Source organism: Lithobates pipiens, unplaced genomic scaffold, assembly GCF_037356315.1.
Source record: "Lithobates pipiens isolate NorthernLeopardFrog02 unplaced genomic scaffold, aLitPip1_a1.2 Scaffold_16, whole genome shotgun sequence".
Lineage (NCBI taxonomy): Eukaryota > Metazoa > Chordata > Amphibia > Anura > Ranidae > Lithobates > Lithobates pipiens.
Window position 1 is genome coordinate 435,561,115 of NW_027507748.1, and position 22,949 is coordinate 435,584,063.

The 22,949-nt window shown below is 40.8% G+C and overlaps 1 protein-coding gene across 1 annotated transcript in view; it reads left to right on the top strand.

The window, feature by feature from the left end:
* Positions 1 to 22,723, top strand: part of NMS (neuromedin S) — a 37,356-nt gene extending 14,633 nt beyond the window's left edge. Inside the window, exons 5-10 of the mRNA XM_077484607.1 lie at positions 7,505 to 7,531; positions 7,612 to 7,659; positions 10,258 to 10,293; positions 19,029 to 19,070; positions 20,434 to 20,485; positions 22,613 to 22,723. Coding sequence (XP_077340733.1) covers positions 7,505 to 7,531; positions 7,612 to 7,659; positions 10,258 to 10,293; positions 19,029 to 19,070; positions 20,434 to 20,472 — 192 coding nt within the window. The 3' untranslated portion in view covers positions 20,473 to 20,485; positions 22,613 to 22,723. The remainder of the gene's footprint in view (positions 1 to 7,504; positions 7,532 to 7,611; positions 7,660 to 10,257; positions 10,294 to 19,028; positions 19,071 to 20,433; positions 20,486 to 22,612) is intronic.
* The last annotated feature ends 226 nt before the right edge of the window (positions 22,724 to 22,949 follow it).

The window sequence follows — 22,949 nt, forward strand, 5'->3', positions numbered from 1 at the left end:
AGCATGTAAATTTGCTGCCCCCTCAAAATAACTCAACACACAACCATTAATGTCTAAAACGCTGGCAACAAAAGTGAGTACACCCCTAAGTGAAAATCTCCAAATTAGGCCCAATTATCCATTTTTCCTCCCCGGTGTCATGTGACTCATTAGTGTTACAAGGTCTCAGGTGTGAATGGGGAGCAGGTGTGTTAAATGTTGTGTTATCGCTCTCACTCTCTCATACTGGTCACTGGAAGTTCAACGTGGCACCTCATGGCAAAGAACTCTCTGAGGATCTGGAAAAAAAGAATTGTTGCTCTACATAAAGATGGCCTAGGCTATAAGAAGATTGGCAAGACCCTAAAACTGATCTGCAGCATGGTGGCCAAGACCATACAGCGGTTTAACAGGACACGTTCCACTCAGAACAGAACTCGCTATGGTCGACCAAAGAAGTTGAGTGCACATGCTCAGCGTCATATCCAGAGGTTGTCTTTGGGAAATAGACTTATGAGTGCTGCCAGCATTGCTGCAGAGGTTGAAGGGGTGGGGGGGGGTCAGCCTGTCTGTGCTCAGACCATACGCCACACACTGCATCAAGTTGGTCTGCATGGCTGTCGTCCCAGAATGAAGCCTCTTCTAAACATGATGCACAAGAAAGCCTGCAAACAGTTTGCTGAAGACAAGCAGACTAAAGCGGTAGTAAACCCGCAAATTATTATTTTTTTTTTAAACCTGCAAAGCAAAAGGCATAATGAGCTAGTATGCACCACATACTAGCTCATTATGAAATACTTACCTTAGAACGAGGCCCCGACATCTGGCCCGATCCACGCCGAGGGAGCTGACATGCTCCCTCAGCGTTTCTTCCGGGTATCGGAACTCCCGCGCGGGAGATTTCATTCCGGCCACCGGCCACTGCCGGATTTTCAGGCCGAGAATCCCCTTGTGCGCATGCGCCGCTGCAATCAGCGGCGCATACCGAGGGGAATATCTCCTAAACCATACAGGTTTAGGAGATATTTTTTTTACCTACAGGTAAGCCTTATTATAGGCTTTCCTGTAGGTAAAAGTTAAAAATTCGAGTATACAACCACTTAAGTACATGGATTACTGCAACTATGTCCTGTGGTCTGATGAGACCAAGATAAACTTATTTGGTTTAGATGGTCTCAAGTGTGTGTGGCAACCAGGAGAGGAGTACAAAGACATGTGTGTCTTGCCTACAGTCAAGCATGGTGATGGGAGTGTCATGGTCTGGGGTTACATGAGTGCTTCTGGCACTGGGCAGCTACAGTTCATTGAGGGAACCATAAATTCTAACATGTACTGTAACTGAATCAGAGCATGATCCCCTCGCTTCGGAGACTGGGCCGCAGGGCAATATGATATGATAACGTGATAACGACCCCAAACACACCTCCAAGATGACCATGGCCTTGCTAAAGAAGCTGAGGGTAAAGGTGATGGACTGGCCAAGCATGTCTCCAGACCTAAACCCTTAAATGCAAGCTGGAAGAGTGCAAGATCTCTAATATCCACCAGCTCTGTGATGTCGTTATGGAGGAGTGGAAGAGGACTCTAGTGGCAACCTGTGAAGCTCCAGTGAACTCCATGCCCAAGAGGGTTAAGGCAGTACTGGAAAATAATGGTGACCACACAAAATATTGAAACTTTGGGCCCAATTTGTACATTTTCACTTAGGGGTGCACTCACTTTTGTTGCCAGAGGTTTAGACATTAATATCTGTGTGTTGAGTTATTTGAGGGGACAGCAAACTTACACTGATATACAAGCTGTACGCTCACTACTTTACATTGTAGCAAATTATAGCAAAGTGTAATTTCTTCAGTGTTGTCACATGAAAAGATATAATAAAATATTTACAAAAATGTGTGGGGGTGTACTCACTTTTGTGAGATTCTGTACGTGGGGGGGGGGGGGCTGTCATAATTGCTCAGTACGTTTCAAAGCTCTGCTTCCTGCTTTGCAGTGGCACAAACTAGTTCCGATTTGCTGCTTCTTCTCACAGTGTAAGTTTATTGGTGAATGTTCATTTACAATTTTCCTTTTAAGAAACTGAGATTTAATACAGGTTGTTCCCATGATTGTGTCCTCAGTGCATTGGTTTCTAATAAATGTGGTGAGCAAAATACAGTGGCTGTCCACTTTTGTACCATCTCTCTAAGGCTGCTTTCACACTGGGGTGGTATTCAGGCGTTACAGCGCTAAAAATAGCGCCTGTGTAGCGCCTGAAAAAAACTGGCCCCTTTCACTCCAGTGTGAAAGCCGGAGGGTGAAAAAAGTCCTGCTAGCCGCATCTTTGGAGCGGTGAAGGAGCGGTGTATTCACCGCTCCTAAACCGCTCCTACCCATTGAAATCAATGGGACACCGCGGCAATACCGCCGGCTTTAACCCTTTTTCGGCCGCTAGCGGGGGTTAAAACCACCCCGTCAGCGCCCGCAGACCGCCGCTAAAACGACGGTAAAGCGCCGCTAAAAATAGCGGCACTTTACCGCCGACGCCGCTCCCGCCCCAGTGTGAAAGCAGCCTAAGGCAGCAATGAGATCCACATGCGTTAGTGTGAAGCAGTGCCACACATTCTAAATGACATCCCAGCGCATCTTGCTGACAGATGTGCCTTGCAGCCCAGCAAAATGTGCAGCATAGTGCTTACCCCTAGAGGGGCCATTTAATATAACCCATGTTTCCCTTACCTGTTCAAAGGCAGCCAGGCCCTGATACCAGCCTTAGTCTAGGAGTGTCTTTTTGAAGATGCATTGCATTACTTGAACACAGGCAAGTAGAGGGGTGAGGATAAAGGCTAGAGGATGAAGATGCAGGATACTCCAAAACATATACAGGCTTTCTATGACCCCGGAGCTCTAGGCAAGGTCCTACTCACAATGTCCAGAGACAGCTCCTAAACCAGCTTCCCTGCGATACCCACAGGCAGTGTATCCAGCAGTTTTCCTTAAGCCCAAGTTCCTTCAACGTCCTCAGCTAAGAACATTCTGAGGCCTGACAGCAACAGCTCTCCAGTAGCACAGGCTGCCTCCCAGGAGCAGAGGCCCCAGGATAAGAGGGCTCTAAACATACTTTCCAAACATTTATCTTGTTTGGCTTTAGCTCCCAGGGATTGGCTGAGATCAAATAAATATTCATAACCCAATTGCTGCTCAGCTGAGTACAGCGAAGTCAAAAATTATATTTATCCACTCTAGGGCAGGTTGATACAGCAACATCACACTAACATGTTTTGCTCCATTTATTAAATATTCTAATTAATATGTATTTTTAAAAAAAAAATCTTTAGTATTATATATAAATCAAGCATACTGTATACTAAATACTACATATACCATCTTTTTTTGTCAAACAATCTATACCATTAAGCCCAAAATGTTTCTTTGTGCTTTATAATTCAAATTATGCCTGTCTGCTGAAGCTTATAGTAATGGATAGTTTTATTTGTTTTAAATGCCTTGTTGATCCTCTCTTTTTCCTAGACCTCCCTCTCCTCAGTGGCAACGCAATAACAGTCAACACTCTAGTTATTGCATAGCCACTGGCTGTGGGCATGCTCCATAAGCTGCCTTTTGGGAAGCTTTTTTTTTTGTGTTTCTCCTCAAGCCGCCCCACGTGACTTTGTAGTTTTGTTTATGGCGCCTTCGACTGCATAAAGTGAGTGATCTTCCTCACCTCCCTTGCTATCCACACACACATGCTTATAAGCCAATGTGGATTGCAGGGCAGAGCCGAAGGAATGATCGATTATTTACACTGAGCGCCACCTCACGTGACGTACACAATGCAGAGGCTTGTGTTGATGCTCCCAGATTGTGATTGGTGGTCAGAGGGACAGGAGTGGAAGTTCCTGGAGTAATGTCTACATGATACCTCCGGAGTTTACTGCTTGCGCTGCCCACCTATTTCACAGTTCGGTGCGGAGTATGTGAATGGTGTCACATGACTGCAGTACATTAAGGAGAAAATTAGGTACTTATACTAATTTATATGCAATCTACCCTGGATTGATTTTATTGCCGTATATACTTTTGAAAAATATGAGACAGCGGCAAAGTGTTTAGTAACACTTTAAGGACGATAACTTTGTAAAACAGATGCACCAAGTTACAGTCCAATTTCCCATAGGCACGCCATAGAAATGCCAGAATCACCCAATGTTCTCATTTATTAGGATTTATAGAAATATAAGAAGACTGCAAAATTATTTAAAGTGGATGTAAACCCTCACATATACCCAGTAAAGTGAACAGCCTCAGATGATATACAGAGATGAAACAAATCTTCCTACATACGTTTTACGTGTATATCTGCTGTCTTCAGCCTTATATACTGTTTAGAAAGTGCACGTTATGTTAGAATTTTCTCTTCCTGTTCCAGCAGGGGGAGGGAAGTTTTGCCATACACTGAGACAGCTACTAGAGGAAAGGCACATACCCCCTCTCCACATAGGCAGAGACTTGCAGAGCTGTACTGTGAAATTGTCAGGCTAGGTGCAGATAACAAGTAACAGTTCAGGTGTGCTGATTATACAAAGAGTTCAAAGCACATACCATGAGCAGGTCTAAGCAGAGCAGGTCAGCTGGGACTTGTAGTACACCGCTGCAGACGAAGGTAGGTGATTGCTGGACCTTGTAGTTCACTGCTGTAGATGTGGGTACTAGTAGAATCAGGCAAAGCGTAGTCTAGGCAAGCTGGGTCATACACAGGTAGATCAGAATCCAAACGGTACAGAATCAGAAGCAAGCAAGGAAGGTCAAACAAGCCGGGTCAAACAAGAAAGTCACAGAGCAAATATCAGCTGGATCAAACACAAGTGAACTCTAACACGAGCGCTGACTGAATGCTGATACAGGTGATTTAAACGTGAGCTGGCCAATCACTGTTGTTTCCCAGACACAGGCTGTGTCAGGTGAGTTGTGCTGGGTCCTAAAGGGATTCTAGCACTGACAGTACCCCCCCTTTCTCGAGGGGTTGCTCCTGCACCCCCAGGCTTACTTGGATAACGGAGATGGAACTTCTTCTTAAGTCGGTCAGCATGAAGATCACGAGCTGGTACCCAAGATCGATCCTCTGGGCCGAACCCTTTCCAATGAACAAGATATTGTAAGGAATTGCGCACTCGTCTGGAATCAAGAATAAATGCCACTTCATATTCTTGACTGTCCAACACATCCACAGGTTCTGGTTCATTTACTAGGAGGCTGGAATGAACAGGTTTCAACAATGAAACATGAAAGACATTTGGAATGCGCATGGATGGGGGCAGTTTTAATCTGTAGGACACAGGATTAACAATCTCCGAGATTTCATAAGGCCCGATGAATTTTGGGCCAAGCTTTTTAGATGGAACATGCAGGGACAGATTCCGAGATGATAACCACACTTTGTCACCAACTTTATATTCTGGTGCCTTTGAGCGCTTCTTGTCAGCATTTTTCTTAAAAGCCTGCACAGAGCGGGAAATAGCATGATTTACATCGGACCAGATTTTGGAGAAATGTTCAATCGTGGTGTTGGCATCTGGAACATCAGAGGGCGGAAGATCAATTCTAATAGCTAGACACATAGCCTCCTCCAGTGAGGCTGGATAGGAGAAGTTGACCAGAGCGTCTTTAATCGCATCTGAAAGGCCAATTCTAAACTGGCTGCGGAGAGCTGCATCATTCCAGCCAGATTCCGGGGCCCACCTGCGAAACTCTGAGCAATACATTTCAGCTGTGGTAGTTCCTTGTTTTAAGTTACGCAGGGTCGATTCTGCAGTAGCAGCACGATCTGGATCATCATATAGCAACCCAAGGGCTTCAAAGAAGGCATCTACTGTTAGTAAGGCTGGATGGTTAGGTTCCAGGTTAAAGGCCCAAGCCTGGGGGTCACCCTGTAGTAGAGAGATAATGATTTGAACCCTCTGAGTTTCAGGGCCAGACGAGGATGGCCTCAACTTGAAATATAATTTGCAGCTGTTTTTAAAGTTGCAAAACGCTTTACGGTCACCAGAAAACCGGTCGGGCAAAGGAATTTTTGGTTCAGATGGAGTTTTAGTAATGGTGGTAGTAGAAGGAGATTGCACCTTGGTGAGCTCTGTGGCCATTTCCTGAACTTGATGCGATAAACGGCAAAGTTCTTGTGCAAACAACTGAGCCTGTTCAGGATTCATGATAGGTTTCCCTTTATGTATTGGCTCGTGTTAATGTCAGGCTAGGTGCAGATAACAAGTAACAGTTCAGGTGTGCTGATTATACAAAGAGTTCAAAGCACATACCATGAGCAGGTCTAAGCAGAGCAGGTCAGCTGGGACTTGTAGTACACCGCTGCAGACGAAGGTAGGTGATTGCTGGACCTTGTAGTTCACTGCTGTAGATGTGGGTACTAGTAGAATCAGGCAAAGCGTAGTCTAGGCAAGCTGGGTCATACACAGGTAGATCAGAATCCAAACGGTACAGAATCAGAAGCAAGCAAGGAAGGTCAAACAAGCCGGGTCAAACAAGAAAGTCACAGAGCAAATATCAGCTGGATCAAACACAAGTGAACTCTAACACGAGCGCTGACTGAATGCTGATACAGGTGATTTAAACGTGAGCTGGCCAATCACTGTTGTTTCCCAGACACAGGCTGTGTCAGGTGAGTTGTGCTGGGTCCTAAAGGGATTCTAGCACTGACAGAAATGACCAGTTGTCTGCTAATCTGTTTATAGCACCCGCCCTGACACAAATTTTTAGGTTGGTTTTATCACGTGTCAGAGAACTTTTTGGAAGTTATCATGCTGATAACAGAAGAACGAAGCAGGAGAAAGCCACGGCATTTCATGAATCGGGTTTACATCCACTTTAAGGTTAGTTAATCTCCTATATATTTTATGCATTTGTGCTTTTTTTTTATTAACAAAGCACATTTTACGAAGCACATTTTGCTTTTTAAATTTAGAATCTTTTCTGCAATAATTTAGTGTTGCAATGACCTCCTGCTAGCTTATTTCAAGTCCATCTGTCATGAACTAAGTATTTCTCTGACACTGATCCTGAACAAGCATGATTGACAATATAACTTTTGATCACCTTACTTGTTTTCAGAAGCCAAAGCATAAGCAGGACAGCCAGGCAACTAGCATTTTCAAAATTAGCCTCCATATATCTCTTTCCAAATATTTCCTTTCCTGTGATAAGATTCTTATTGTGTATAATGCAGCAAATGTTATCTTCTGGGGACAAAAGACGACACTGAAGTTGAGTAAGAAGGGCTAGTACATTGAACAACTAATGCAGTGCCCTCCCTATCTGTAGGAGATTAAAACCACTGAATCAGCAATGCCCCATTCAAGTTGATGTACGTTGACTGTACATAATATTAATGATACACAATGCACCCAGCAGAATGTCTTCTTTCATCTGAATGCCACGGTTATACCAGGGTGTCGTTTTTTTTTATTTACTGTAGCATGGATATTTATTCAGATCTGTTTAAAACAAAAACATGAGTTTTTTTAATGTTTTCCAGGGGAATGATCAAGAGGTATATAAAAGAGTAAGTCACAAAAATAACACATGCATTATATAAGCATGGTGTATCCTTTAGGAATATAACTATACTGTTGTTATTCATAGTTTCTATTTCAGTACTCCAGAGCACAAGACCCTGCGCTAAAAACTGGGGTGAGTACAAACTCATGTTCACTGTCAGTTGTGGAAGTTTAAATAATAACTGAATGATACATCTTACAAAGCTAAAGTTACATTTTTTTTTTTATTAAAGCAGACCCCCACCCCCTCCTTTTAAATTGCCACTTTTACTAAGCTAGTTGTTGCAAAATAAGCCTCCATATTGTCAGATGCAAATGTGCCTCTTCTCTTCTCCTCTTCCAAAGCCAAGCCACCAGCCTCGTAGACTTTATCTGTAGTTGACTTCTTCTGACTACTTCTCTGCCAGCCAACCAATGACATTTGCACGTTACTTCACGGATGCGCCATAACACCTTAGACTCTACCTAAAAAAAATAAAAAAAAATAAAAACATGTTCCCCCATCACGACAGAGTCACAGTTTAATGGTGTATGGCATGACATCATGCACCTCATCTCAGATATGTGTTACATGACACTACACTCATCTTCTGAAAAACAAGCCTTTTTTCCTAAGATCTTATAAGATCTCACAGTTTAGGAATGAGATCTACCTGAAAGTTGCTGGTGAAATAGCCTTTCCAAGGGGCATCTGTAAGATCTTGGCATGTCACCATTGTCCAAAAAGATAAGGAAGTGGGATTGCATTAAATGTATGTAACAGCAATATTATTTACTTAAACGTATTCTTTACCTATGTCAGCTGTATGTTGATGTGATTTTTAGTGAAAACAAAAGGAAAAGTGAAAGGAAAAAAGTAAACTATAAGAGGGAAGAGAGCACTGTCTAAACTCATGCAGGGGTTCTTAACTTGGGGTCCATGGATTGGTTAAAAGGGTCCATGAGGGTCAAATAAAAAAAAAAAAAAACATTTACATTCACTTAACAGCCCCCTTGGTTTCCCCCTTGGTTTCCAACTGAAAGAAATTAAAGTGGAAGTAAACCCATCGATTTGATAGTTTCAAATAACAGTTAACATTCCAGGCATGTCGGAAATGCTAGCTGTCACATTTGTTTGTGCTCCCAACCAAACTGTCAAACCATTCAATGGCTGGTTTCATAAAGGATCACATGTGCAGCATCATGGCAGTTGCAGATTAAACAGAGGCCAAGATGGCAGCTTCCTTGGCTGAAAACAATAGGAGGGTTTACTTCCACTTTAAATAAAATGCAACCGCCATTGCTTAACCTCCCTAGCGGTAATCCCCCAGACTCGGGATGACTTCGCTCGATGCAGGGGAGACACAGGGAGAGTTACTTACCTTGTCCCCTGGATCCAGCGATGTCCCCCGCTCTGTGTGATCGAGCTGTCCTCCGCTCGATTCACAGTGCCGAGTGCCGCCGAGCTCCGTTCCCTGCGGCGTTACGGCGCACGGGAGTGGAGAACGGCGGCAATTTCAAAAAAGTAAAAAGACACAAAACACACACAGTACTGTAATCTTACAGATTACAGTGCTGTATTAAAAAATACACACCCCCTTTGTCCCTAGTGGTCTGTGCAGTGCCCTGCATGCACTTTTATATTATAAATACTGTTTTTTACTGCCTGGAATTTGGAGATTGTCCATAGCAACCAAAAAGTGTAAATTTTTCAGTGTTTTAGGATTTGATTACATTATTGAATAATTTCTATTATTCTTTATTATATTATAAACTTTATCATACCCGGGATGTCTGCTAGACTCTGGTTTGAACAGATTTAAGAGCGTTATTCCTAAGAATTACAGGACTACAAAATAAAAGCCAGATTTCCATGCAAAATAATTGTACCGCTTTCAGCACCTTATTCCAGACTGAATCATACCGCCAGGGAGGTTAAAGCACCAATTGCTAAGTGCCACTTGACATCCACATTTACCATTCAAATTTGTATTATTATTTTCTGCACAAACACCATCTTGTGCCACTCTTTAATAGAAAGTGCCAATTCTCATTCTTCTAGTAGTAGTAGTAGTAGTAGTAGGAGTAGTAGTAGATTTAAGCAGAATTAAAATTGTTTTGTTTAATTTGCACAAGATGATTGTATTTAATTTTTGTTAAGATTGTTTCCTTTATTCAAACTTTGTGTATGTCATATATATACATATAAGGCAAATATATTTTAATGAAAGAATGTACATATATTCATTAAATGCAAAGTTGTGTTTATTTGCATCTTATTCTAATGCTTCTGAATTGCATTTTTCACAATACAAATCTATGTGGATGCGAAAAAGTCATAATCAGGCGAGAAGCATCATAAATGGATCTCATGTGCAACCCATTTCCCCTGAAAACAAGTTTTATTTGACTTGCTAATTATCCTAAATAATATGTATGCAAACCTCAAGTTCATACGGTAGGCAAACCAGGCATTGCTTAACACCATAATAAAGGTTCACAATATGAAGGCTCAAAATAGCTAATAATAGTAAATAATGCCATTATTATTATTAGCGGTAAATCTGAGCAGGATACTGAGGTTGCAGTCAAAAGATAGCGCAAACAAAAGTCCTGCCAAAACCTTCTTTGAAATTTGGGACCTTGACATGGGTATAATAAACAATTTTGAAAGACGTATCCCTGGTATTGTTTCTGATATGCATTTATAGTAAGTAATACATTCAATTATTTTCATGGTCTCTCTTTATAGGAATCGCATATTACTACAGAAGAGTATACAAAAAAGGTATGCTTATATGGTTAATCCTGATGTTTACAGTAATAGAAAACATAATGCCATAAAGCGCACTGGAAGCTTGTTAACCCCTTAACGCTGGTGCCTCCTGACCCTTTAAGAGGTTTCTGATGCTGGGTTTCTGATCATGTGACAATGGTGATTGGCCATCACAGTACAACATGATCGGAAAGCTCCCAATTGCAAGTAGAGACCAGGAGCTCTTTATTAGCCACCGGGAATGTGCAGGGGGCATGCTCTCAGGGAGCAGGTTTACTAATTTTGTTGAGTTTAAGATGGAATATAATCTCCCCAATTGGATGTTTAAATATCTGCAACTTACATTCAGTGCAATCACAGTTTCCTGCCCACATCTCCCCTGGAATCCAACCCTCTGCAGAGGTTACTCACCTCAAGAGTTATGGGTAAACCCTTGTCCTCTATTTATCACAGACTCTCCTCCGGACATTCGGTCCAACTGACCAGACTTAGAAATGACAGGCTAATCTGTCAAAAGATGACCAGAATGATTGTATGCACCATTACACTACTAATATGGTTCTTTCCAAAGACAGATTTATACAAATAAAATCCCTCCATACAGCGTACTTTACCCATTACCACATAGCTACCATCTACCCTGCAGTTTGTCCCTTATGTACTAGATGTCAGCTCACTGAAGGCACATTTTTCATGCAGTTTGGGCCTGCCTTAAGATTTTTCCCATTTTAAAAGTCATAATTGAGGTTATTAACGTTATGTTACAACAGAGAAATGGTCCCTCGTGATCCTGTCACGTGGGTACTTGTGAGTTTTCCTATTAGACAAATTTGATCAAAAATAATACTCAAGAGGAGAACTATAAAGTCATCCCCATATACATATCTGCATATATATATATATATATATATATATATATATATATATATATATATATATATATATATATATATATATATATATATATACACAGTATCTCACAAAAGTGAGTACACCCCTCACATTTTTGTAAATATTTTATTATATTTTTTCATTTGACAACACTGAAGAAATTACACTTTGCTACAATGTAAAGTAGTGAGTGTACAACTTTTATAACAGTGTAAATTTGCCGTCACCTCAAAATAACTCAACACACAGCCATCAATGTCTAAACTTCTGGCAACAAAAGTGAGTACATCCCTAAGTGGAAATGTCCAAATTGGGCCCAAAGTGTCAATATTTTGTGTTGCCACCATTATTTTCAAGCACTGCCTTAACCCTCTTGGGGGCGTTCACTAGAGCTTCACAGGTTGATTTGCTGCCCCCTCAAAATAACTCACAGCCATTAATGTCTAAATCGCTGGCAGCAAAAGGGAATACACCTCTACGTAAAAAATATCAAACTGGTCCCAGTTAGCCATTTTCCCTCTCTGTGTCATGTGACTCGTTAGTGCCACAAGGTCTCAGGTGTGAATGGGGAGCAGGTGTGTTAAATTTGGTGTTATCTCTCTCACTCTCTCATACTGGTCACTGGAAGTTCAACATTGCACCTCATGGCAAAGAACTCTCTGAGGATCTGAAAAAAAAGAATTATTGCTCTACATAAAGATGGCCTGGCTATAAGAATATTGCCAAGCCCCTTAAACTGATCTGCAGTATGGTGGGCAAGACCATACAGTGGTTTAACAGGACAGGTTCAGCTCAGAACAGGCCTCGGCATGGTCAACCAAAGAAGTTGAGTGCACGTGCCCAGCGTCATATCCAGAAGTTGTCTTTGGGAAATAGATGTATGAGTGCTGCCAGCATTGCTGCAGGTGATGAAGGGGTGAGGGGTCAGCCTGTCAGTGCTCAGACCATACGCCACACACTGCATCAAATTGGTCTGTATGGCTGTCGTCCCAGAGGAAGACCGCAAACAGTTTTTTGAAGACAAGCTGACTAAGGACATGGATTACTGGAACCATGTCCTGTGGTCTGATGAGACCAAGATAAACTTATTTGGTTTAGATGGTGTCAAGCGTGTGTGGCGGCAGCCAGGTGAGGAGTGCAAAGACAGTGTCTTGCCTACAGTCAAGCATGGTGGTGGGAGTGTCATGGTCTGGGGCTGCATGAGTACTGCCAACACTGGGGAGCTACAGTTCATTGAGGGAACCATGAATGGCAACATGTACTGTGACATACTGAAGCAGAGCATGATCCCTTCACTTCGGAGACTGGGGAGCAGGGTATTATTCCAACATGATAACGACCCCAAACACACCTCCAAAATGACTACTGCCTTGGTAAAGAATCTGAGGGTAAAGGTGATGGATTGGCCAAGCATGTCTCCAGACCTAAACCCTATTGAGCATCTGTGGGGTATCCTCAAATGGAAGGTGGAGGAGCGCAAGGTCTCTAACATCCACCAGCTCTGTTATGTTGTCATGGAGGAGTGGAAGAGGACTCCAGTGGCAACCTGCGACGCTCTGGTGAACTCCATGCCCAAGAGGATTAAGGTAGTGCTGGAAAATAATGGTGGCCACACAAAATATTGCCACTTTAGGCCCAATTTGGACATTTTCACTTAGGGGTGTACACTCACTACTTTACATTGTAAGAAAGTGTAATTTCTTCAGTGCTGTCACGTGAAAAGGATTAATAAAATATTTACAAAAATGCGAGGGGTGTACTTTTGTGAGATACTCTATGTGTGTGTATATATATTTTGTTCTAGTCCTGTAATGAGCATTTAGAGAGCCGAGCCTCTGCTAAATTGGTTTGTTCATCCTTAATAGTTCAAGAGAATGTATTTTCTCAACAGGAATGTCAGGCTTTAATCGTACCACCACACGTGTAATTTAAATAAAAATAAGTATTACAGTTATTTAAATTTAATTTAAAATCCCAATACAAAGATTTATATAGCATATTGTCAGTTTGGATACATAACAATAATTTTAAATAAAAAAACAAATGCTAAACCCCTGCAAGGGCCAAGTCTTGACTACCACTGACTAACCATATATACAGTATATGTTTACATATGTTATCCTATATCATACATCTTTTTAATCTTTTTACACAGAAAAAATCATGTGTAACATGCTTTGTATAAAAGGCGCAGGTAGTTCAGTGGAGTGAGAACAACTCACTCAAACATGTTTTACAGGTGAGGTGAAGCCTTTTTCATCAGAAGAGCCACATAAGTGTTACATGGTATAGCACTGCCCATTATCCAAAGATGCAACAGATGGAACCTAGAACCCCACAACAACAGCAGTTGCGAGGGTGCCAACTGGGTGGGGTTAGTTCTCCACATATAGGACCTATTCATACTATAGCCCCTAGAAAAACCAAAGTCTTACCTGACTCTCAGTTTCTTATGTTGGTCAGTTGGTCATACATATATACCGTATTCACTGTATCAGCAAGTGCAAATTAATGCACCCAATATCTCTTGATTAAGTTGTCCAGGAATCACCAGTAATACCAAAAGATTATAGCTGCAACTAGGTCCATCACATAGTGCTCTGACAAACCACCCCTGAAAGTGTGCAGTGGTACCATTAAAGTTTGACATTCCTGTTAAAGTATCTTGATCCATATTTATGGGTGTGAAACTTTGGCCCATGACTTTGGATTATGATTAACGTCCTTAATGGTAACTTTAATTTCCAGTTTAATAAGTGTTATTTTCCCTAATGTCCTAATGTTTTGTCTTTTTGAACTTTGCAAACCCCTGTTTAATTCTATTAAACTGGAAAGATACACAGTAACTCTCGGTTCTCTGCTCATTTACACTTGTTATAGTATTGAATGCAAAGACAATGTCCATTATTTTGGATATATCGTCAAGCCTTCAGAGCAAACTTGTGATGTAGACATTGATGCTACTTAATCTTTCTGGGTCTCTGATATGTCTGTACTATATATATATATATATATATATATATATATATATATATATATATATATATATACACACACACTGAGCAAAATAAATTTATTCTATTTACCATGAGCTGTACTGAAAGATCTGCAACTTTTTCTATGTACACAAAAGGCCTATTTCTCTCAAATATTGTTCACAAATCTGTGTTAGTGAGCACTTCTCCTTTGCCGAGATAATCTATCCACCTCACAGGTGTGGCATATCAAGATGCCAGTTAGACAGCATGATTTTTGCACAGGTATGCCTTAGACTGGCCACAATAAAAGGCCTCTCTAAAATGTGCAGTTTTACTGTATTGGTGGGGTCTGGGGGGTTCGAAAACCAGTCAGTATCTGGTGTGACCACCATTTGCCTCATGCAGTGCAGCACATCTACTTCACAGAGTTGATCAGGTTGTTGATTGTACCCTGTGGAATGTTGGTCCATTCCTTTCCAATAGCTGTGCGAAGTTGCTGGATATTGACAGGAACTGGAACACGCTGTTGTATACACCGATCTAGAGCATCCCAAACATGCTCAGTGGGTGACATGTCTGGTGAGTATGCTGGTCTTGCAAGAACTGGGATGTTTTCAGCTTCCAGGAATTGTGTACAGATCCTTGCAACATGAGGCCTTGCAACATGAGGCCTTGCAACATGAGGCAACATGAGGCCGTGCATTATTATGCTGCAACACAAAGTGATTGTCGTGGATGAATGGCAAAACAATAGGCCTAAGGATCTTGTCACGGTATCTCTGTGCATTCAAAATGCCATAAAAGAAAAATGCACCAGTGGTCCTTGTCTATGGCATACGCCTGCCCATTTCATAACCCCACCGCCACCATGGGCCACTCAATCCACAACGTTGACAGTAGCAAACCGCTCACCCACACAACCCCATACATGCTGTCTGCCACCTGCCCTGTACAATGGAAAACGGGATTCATCCGTGAAGAGAAAACCTCTCCAAAGTGGCAGACGCCATTGAATGTGAGCATTTGCCCACTCAAGTTGGTCACGAAGACAAACTGCAGTCAGGCTGAGACCCCAATCAGGACAATGAGCATGCAGATGAGCTTCCCTGAGATGGTTTCTGACAGTTTGTGCAGAAATTCTTTGGTTATGCAAAGCGATTGTTGCAGCAGCTGTCCGGGTGGCTGGTCTCAGATGATCTTGGGGATGAAGATGCTGGATGTGGGGGTTCTGGGCTGGTGTGGCTACATGTCGTCTGTGGTTTTGAGGCCAGTTGGATGTACTGCCAAATTCTCTGAAAAGCCTTGGAGACGGCTTATGGTAGAGAAATTAACATTCAATTCAAGGGCTACAGCTCTGGTGGACATTCCTGCATGCCAATTGCATGCTCCCTCAAAACTTGCAACATCTGTGGCATTTTAGAGCGGCCTTTTATTGTGGCCAGCCTAAAACACACCTGTGCAATAATTATGCTGTCTACTCAGCATCTTGATATGCCACACCTGTGAGGGGGATGGATTATTCTGGCAAAGGATAAGTGCTCACTAACACAGATTTAGACAGATGTGTGAACAATATTTGATAGAAATAGGCCTTTTGTGTACATAGAAAAAGTCCTAGATCTGTTATTTCAGCTCACGATAAATAGGGGGCAAACACAAAAGTGTATATATATATATATATATATATATATATATATATATATATATATATATATATACACACACAGTATGGTCTTATAGGCCCAGAAAATTTGTGCAGAATTTGTATTCGACTGGAGGTTATCATTTTTTTTTTTTTTAAAGTCTGTATAGCAGTGTACAATTCTAGGGGGCCAACAATTATCACACTTTCATTCATTTTATATGAAACCAAAATGTTGTTTAACCACTTAAGCCCTGGACCATTTTCCAGCTAAAGGACCAGGCCCCTTTTTGCGATTCGGCACTGTGTCACTTTAACTGACAATTGCGCGGTCATGCGACGTGGCTCCCAAACAAAATTGGCGTCCTTTTTTCCCACAAATAGAGATTTCTTTTGGTAATATTTGATCACCTCTGCGGTTTTTATTTTTTTCACTATAAACAAAAATAGAGCAACAATTTTGTAAAAAATCCTATATTTTTTAATTTTTGCTATAATAAATATCCCCCAAAAATATATATAAAAAAAATTTGCCCTCAGTTTAGGCCAATACGTATTCTTCTACATATTTTTGTTAAAAAAAAATCGCAATAAGCTTTTGATTGGTTTGCGCAAAAGTTATAGTAACACTGGTTACCTTAAAAATTTCACGGGCAGTGAAGAGATTAACCACTGGGGGGCAGTGTAGGAGTTAAGTGTGAGTGTGTGTGTTTTTTTACTGTTGGGGGCGTGGCTTGGCATGTGACCTCACTGATCGTCTTTCCCTATAACAGGGAATAGACGATCAGTGACAGGCACACTAGGAAGCATGAGGAGAGGTTTGTTTACACTTACCTCTTCTTGTTCTTCAGCTCTGTGACCCCATCGCGGGACACCCGCGGCGATTGGGTCCGCAGGTCCCGCAGCCACGGTCACAGAGCTCGGGACCGGGTCGCGAGTGTGCCGACGGCGGCGCAGCGACCCGCGGCTGGGCTCTCAAAGGGCAACATACCTGTATGTGCCTGTGCCCAGCTGTGCCATTCTGCCGACGTACATCGGCGTGAGTCAGTCCTTAAGTGCTTAACATACTAACTTTTAAAATGAAAATCAACATCCTTGGCGATGGTGGAATTTAATGTTCGGGCTTGCAACACTTTAGGTATTAAAAGATCTGGGTATAAAGGAACACTTAATGGCGTCACTTTTATTGTAAATTCACACAAATTCACAGTAAAAGAACCACATTATCTAAAGGAGCATGAGGTTCTAGCACTAATGATGTTGCACTTACACATTGGCCACCAATGTATTCTTTTCCAGGAAGCTTTTTCTCTGCTCTTCTCTTTTCTTTCTTCTCCTTCTCATCATCACATAGGTTGATTCTCATTTCCAAACCTAAACCACCTGTACCTCCTATAAATGTTACTTGGTTTACAGCCAGCTATACTTCTATTTCATTGTTACTTGGTGGATCTATGAGCAGACAGCCCATCATCAAGTTTTAAATCATTTTACATGTCTGGTATGAGTTAATCAAGCTGCATTTATGAGGTCAAAATATACCCCTTACATCATATTGTTACCCGTATTATCTACTTTCCTTTTAAAAATATAGTTTATACAGTAAAAACTGCATTTATAAAATACATTTATTCAGGTATGTTCCTCTGTCTCTCCATAACTTTGTTTTTACCAGCATTTTACTCTAGTTATTTATTTGCATTTTATTTCCGTAGTATTTTAATTATGTTAGTATATGTTGCAGATTAAAGTGGTTCTAAAGCCTTAAAAGAGTTGTAAAAGCAGAAGGTTTTTTTATCTTAACGCATTCTATGCATTACGATGAAAAAAAAACTTCTGTATGTGGCAGCCTCCCCAGCACACCTTAATTACTTACCTGAGCCCCATCTCTCTCCAGCGATGTCCACGAGTGTCTTAGCCATCCGGGACTCTCCTCCTGATTGGCTGAGACACAGCAGCAGAGCCATTGGCTCCCGTGGCAGTCAATTAAAGGCAGTTAGTCAGTCAGGGGAGAGAAGGGGCGGGCTGTGACTCGGCTTGTGTGCCCCCATAGCAGGATGCTGGCTGTGGGGGCACTTCTCCAGAGGGAGGGGCCAGGAGCAGTGAAGAGTGGCCCAAGAAGAGGAGGATCCAGGCTGCTCTGTGCAAAACCAACTGGAGATAAGGAGATGAGGAGATAAGTATAACATGTTTGTTATTTAAAAAAAAAAAACGAGACTTTACAATCACTTTAAGTTTTTTTTTTGTTTTTTTTTACCTTAATGCAATTATATGTATTATGGTAAAAAAAAATCTTCTGTGCTGCTGGATTCCCCCAGCACCCTTCCTTAAGCCTCATGCATACAGGACGTTTGTTAACTCTCCTTGAAGCCAGCATTTTTGCAGAAAAAATGCCTGACACTTGTGGTGTCTAAAGCTTTTAGGCGCTTTTACAGGTGTCAAGCTCTTGGGCATAAATTAATTTCATTGGTCAGAATAAATAATTTATTCTGGCCATTGAAATTAATTAATGCTCAAGCAGTAGCGTTTAGGTGCGTTTAGGCAGCTTCTAGCAACTTTTAGCAGCGTCAAGTGTTTTTCCTGGCAGTGAAAGTAAAAGCCTCTAAAAGCTCCTGCCACTAAATGCTGCTAAAAGACTATGTGTGCATGGACGTGTAGTCTAACATGAAGGGGCATTTACTGGCAGGAAAAAAAGGCAGATGCCCCTAGGAACAGCTGTAAAAACGTCCAGTGTGCAAAAGGCCTTACACTTACCTGAGCCCCATCCCGATCCATCGATGTGCACAAGAGCAGCGGCACTTACCACTGTCTCCCTCCTCACAGGACAGATTGATAGAAGTGGGAGCCATTGGCTTCCGCTTCTGTCAATCAAATACTGTTATGAGGGAACAGGGGGTGGGACTGAGCCACCTGGTCTGTGTCAATGGATGCAGACAGGATACCTCAGGAGCGAGCCTGCATGAGTGCCACCATAGAAAGCGGCTTTCTATGGGGAGCACTCGCCGAGGAGTAGGAGCCTGGAGATCCGATGGGGGATCCCAGAGGAGGAGGATAAGGGCTACTCTGTGCAAAATCACTGCACAGAACAGGTAAGCATAACACTTTTCTTATTTTAATTTAAAAAAAAAAGTTTTTGTTTAATTTAATTTAGGTAGCAGTTTGATGTCTAATTATAATCAAACATCATGAGCGTATATCCCAACAATTTTTAATGCTGGATGTGTTGTATTTTACAGGATAGCTCTGGTACAGTGGGAAGGCCATTTTTCCTTTTCAGGGTATGCTTTGTATGTCTTTTTAGTCTTCAATGCATGTCTTGGTCTTTTTTATGCTACAAGGGGTTGCAGAGTTTGGAAATAGTAAAAAAGTCTCTGTTCAGAACTATAATTAGGGTCCCGAAGATATGAGCTTGGTTTTGGTCCAAACCTAAAGGTTAGCTGTATTACTAGGCCATTGAGCTGTGGGCAGGAGATTTCTTGCCCCTTAGCTGAATGTACATTTACAAAAGGGTGAGGATGCTTGTGATATCATAGACCTAATATGGCCATATCAGGACAACAACATTGTTCTAGTACAGCCATGTGGCCATATTCGGACGTCATGATAATCTCATCCACTCCTTTGTTACGTGCAGCAGAATTTCCAGTGGTGATGCAATCATGTGACAGCTTTCTTTGTGTTAGGGCAAATGGAATCTGAACTAGTTTAGAGCCCATTATTTACAGTTCAATATGCATTATTTTCTTTTTCTTACGATTTTTTTTATGCCTGGTGATTCTGCCATTAACACATTATCTGTTCCGGGGAGGGAGAGAGAAGCACTAGGTCTTTCTGGGTGGTCTTTTTATTTATGGAGGAGCAGTGGTGTCACTGACTTGGATTACAGACACCCCTTCTCTCCACATCTCTACTACATATGTGGGGGTAGTTGTAGTTCACAAAAGATAGCTGGGAAAGCTATAAACTTGTATGAGATTTCAGTTCAGTACACAGGACGTGACACAGTAAGAATACACGATTTCTGCCTGGATCAAAGGATATTTCCTGTACTTGTAAAAAATGTGCTTAGCTTGAAAATAGAAAATGCATACAGTTACTATATCTAAGGACTGGTAGGTTGCAATATATTACATTTTGTTCTTAGGATTAGATATGATTTAAGCATGCTGCCACAATAGAGCGTAAAGGAAACCTGTAATGAAAAATGTATACAATATATAGTTTGCGCTGTTGCCTGAAAATGCTAGCTGCCTGGCTATTTTAAAGTTTAATTAAACCCAAATCATTATAAACTGTCACTATATTACATCGTATTCATACTCACTTTGCCACTAGAGCATTACATTTCTGTAGATTTCAAAAAACCTGGTTGATTACTTACGTAATTCAGTAAATCCTATTACAGGATTTATCTTTGATTTGTCAAACTACAATATGGGAAAATCTAATTAGCTGCTATAAGGTAACTGCACTGTGCACAACATCATTGCTCTTGATATGACCTGTCAATGCGCAAAATAGCCATATATAAAATTAGATAATAAATCAAAGGTATTTTTTTGCTGATATGCACAGTGCTTTACCATTTTTAAATATGATATACCAGTTACTAATTACATCCACTTTGTTTTATTCTAACAGCCTAGAAATGGACGAAAGGTTTCCATAGATGAACACTAACATATTTATAAAGGTATACATATGCATAATGGTGTTAATGTGTGTAATATTACTTTCTGAAGAACAATTTTCCCCTTAATAACAGTTTATGTTCATCGATCGTGCATTGTAATTGTTATCTAACTAAAGTACTCAGACTTTTAACTTTGAATTGGAGAGTTGTTGATTTCCTTGAATTTAAGAATATTTCCAGGAATTATTTTAAATGTGGGTGCTGATTTTTTACAAAATAATACTGAATACAGAAGTGCTGTGCAAACTGTTGGGGCTATATAAATTCTGTATTATAATAATAATAATAATAATAATAATAATAATAAAACATAGGGTTGATTTACTAAAGGAAAAACGGCTGTTCACTTTGCATGGAAATTCTTGCTTAGCTTAATGAATGTAGTAAAAATTCACTTTGCAAAGAAAACTCAATCACATGCAAGGAAAAGTTAAAAAAAAAATAAAATAAATTGTATTTTTGCTTGTACATGTTTGGATAATGAAGGCAGCAGAGCTTCACCTCATTCACTAGGCTATGGAAAGTGAACATGTTTGCCATAATTAAAAAAATATATGAAAACAAATATAAAATCTATCAAGTGTATGTAACCATCACAAATACTTTGAGTTGATATTTTAAAGTACAATGATTTAGCAAAACAAAAACTATATGTTTCTGCTATTGGAGGATTAAGAGTTAATTAAATTAATTTTTTTAGAGCCTGGAGTTCAGTCTTAATCTCTTTTAAATTAGGCAATCTATAATGGTTTGGGGTAAAAAAAACATTTTGTTTCATTTATTTCTTCAAACAAGCTCAATAGCTCTGATGAGGAAACTTATGCACAATGAGAATAGGTTCACACCTATGCCTGTGGCTGCAGGAATCGCAGTGATTCCCACACCCGCAGTGAAAAAGCACGGGCTGCCATTCATTCTGAATGGCACCCCCACCCATGTGAAATTGCAGTGTGTGTGCAGGAACCATAGGGAAACCGCATGGTCAAAATGACTATGTGATTTCCCTGCAGGCTGCATTTTGAAAAAGGTGCATGCACTTTTTTTTGCGGGAAACTCAGGCACCCACAAAACGCAGCCTGCAGAAACATATAAATGTTAACCTAGGGTAAAATAGTAGCTCAAATCATAGAAATACAAAAAGGGGTGTCTCAACACAGGATAAACTGGGATGGGCCCAAAGAAAGCAATGACTTTACAGATCTATATTGGAATTGGTATTGAACTGTCCACATTGAGTAAAAACTTGACAGTTGGTCAAGCTCCATTGCTGCTCAACAATTGCTGTCAAGTTGTTGCCCCCTGTGAAAATTTGTGAAGTCACTTTTTTCTCCATCCACCTTTTATCCTGTGTTCAGTGATGATGAAGGGGAAGAGGTGTTGGCCCTGAAACACATTGGCTGTTTTTATATGATTATTTTATCAACGCTTAATATTATTCTGGACTTTTTTTTTTGTGTTTGAAGTAGGCAGAACAGATTGGACAGTGAGAACCAGTTTACAAAAGGATTTGTTTTGCAGAACATTTTTTCCCTATGTAAGTCAAAAATTAGTCAAAAGCAGCTGAGAAGGAAGTCAAAAGCAGGTCAGAAGGAACTCAGAAGCACCTCACACTCATCTAAATAGACATCTGAATGTAGTTTAAAGGTTGCTGCCTTGGGCCATCTACGTTGTGAAAACAAGCTTTAATATTGAAGACACTTGGTGTACGAGGCTGACTTGGACTTAAATATAAACAGTGAGGGAAGTAAAGTGGTGAAGGGGGGGGGGGGGGTCTGAACTGTTGCTGACAACCCATGTGTCCTCTCTTGGTTGGTGTAGCTGGTGGGACTAGTTTGACCTTTTAGCATGATATGTCGCCTGGTGCAGCTGTGACTGGTCACCTCAGCAGGACAAGCGGGAGAGAAGTGACTGGGATTGTTGAGCGTTGACAGAATGTTCTATGCAGCACAATCTATTCAGGGGTTTAAAAAAGTAATAGGCTCTCAAGAATGCTGAAATCTTCATTTTCCATCAAATGCCCCTCTAGAACTGTTTCTTTTTATTTCGCTGTCTTCTACATATAATCACGCACTCATCAGAAAAGGGGTTGCTTTAACTGTTTTTTTTGTTTTTATGTTTGTTTTACAGAATTCACTGAAGATATTGTCTAAGGGGAACAAGGCCTTATTGAGGATCCTTTTGTATAATATTAATAATAATAAAAAAATAACAATAATAAAATGGATATTGGTATATGTACAGTGTCTTGCACCAAAGTTCTGTCAGAGATACATTATTTTTTTACTGTTCCCAATAATTTGAACTTTCTACAATAATCTAAAAGTTACCTGTACTTTTACTACAGTTATCCTTTATTAGGCTGGATTCACACCTATGCATTTTTTGGGCTTTTTGCATTTTGCAGATTTGCACTACAGTCCATTTAACATTGTTTCCTATGGAACACTTTCTGTAGTGCAAATCT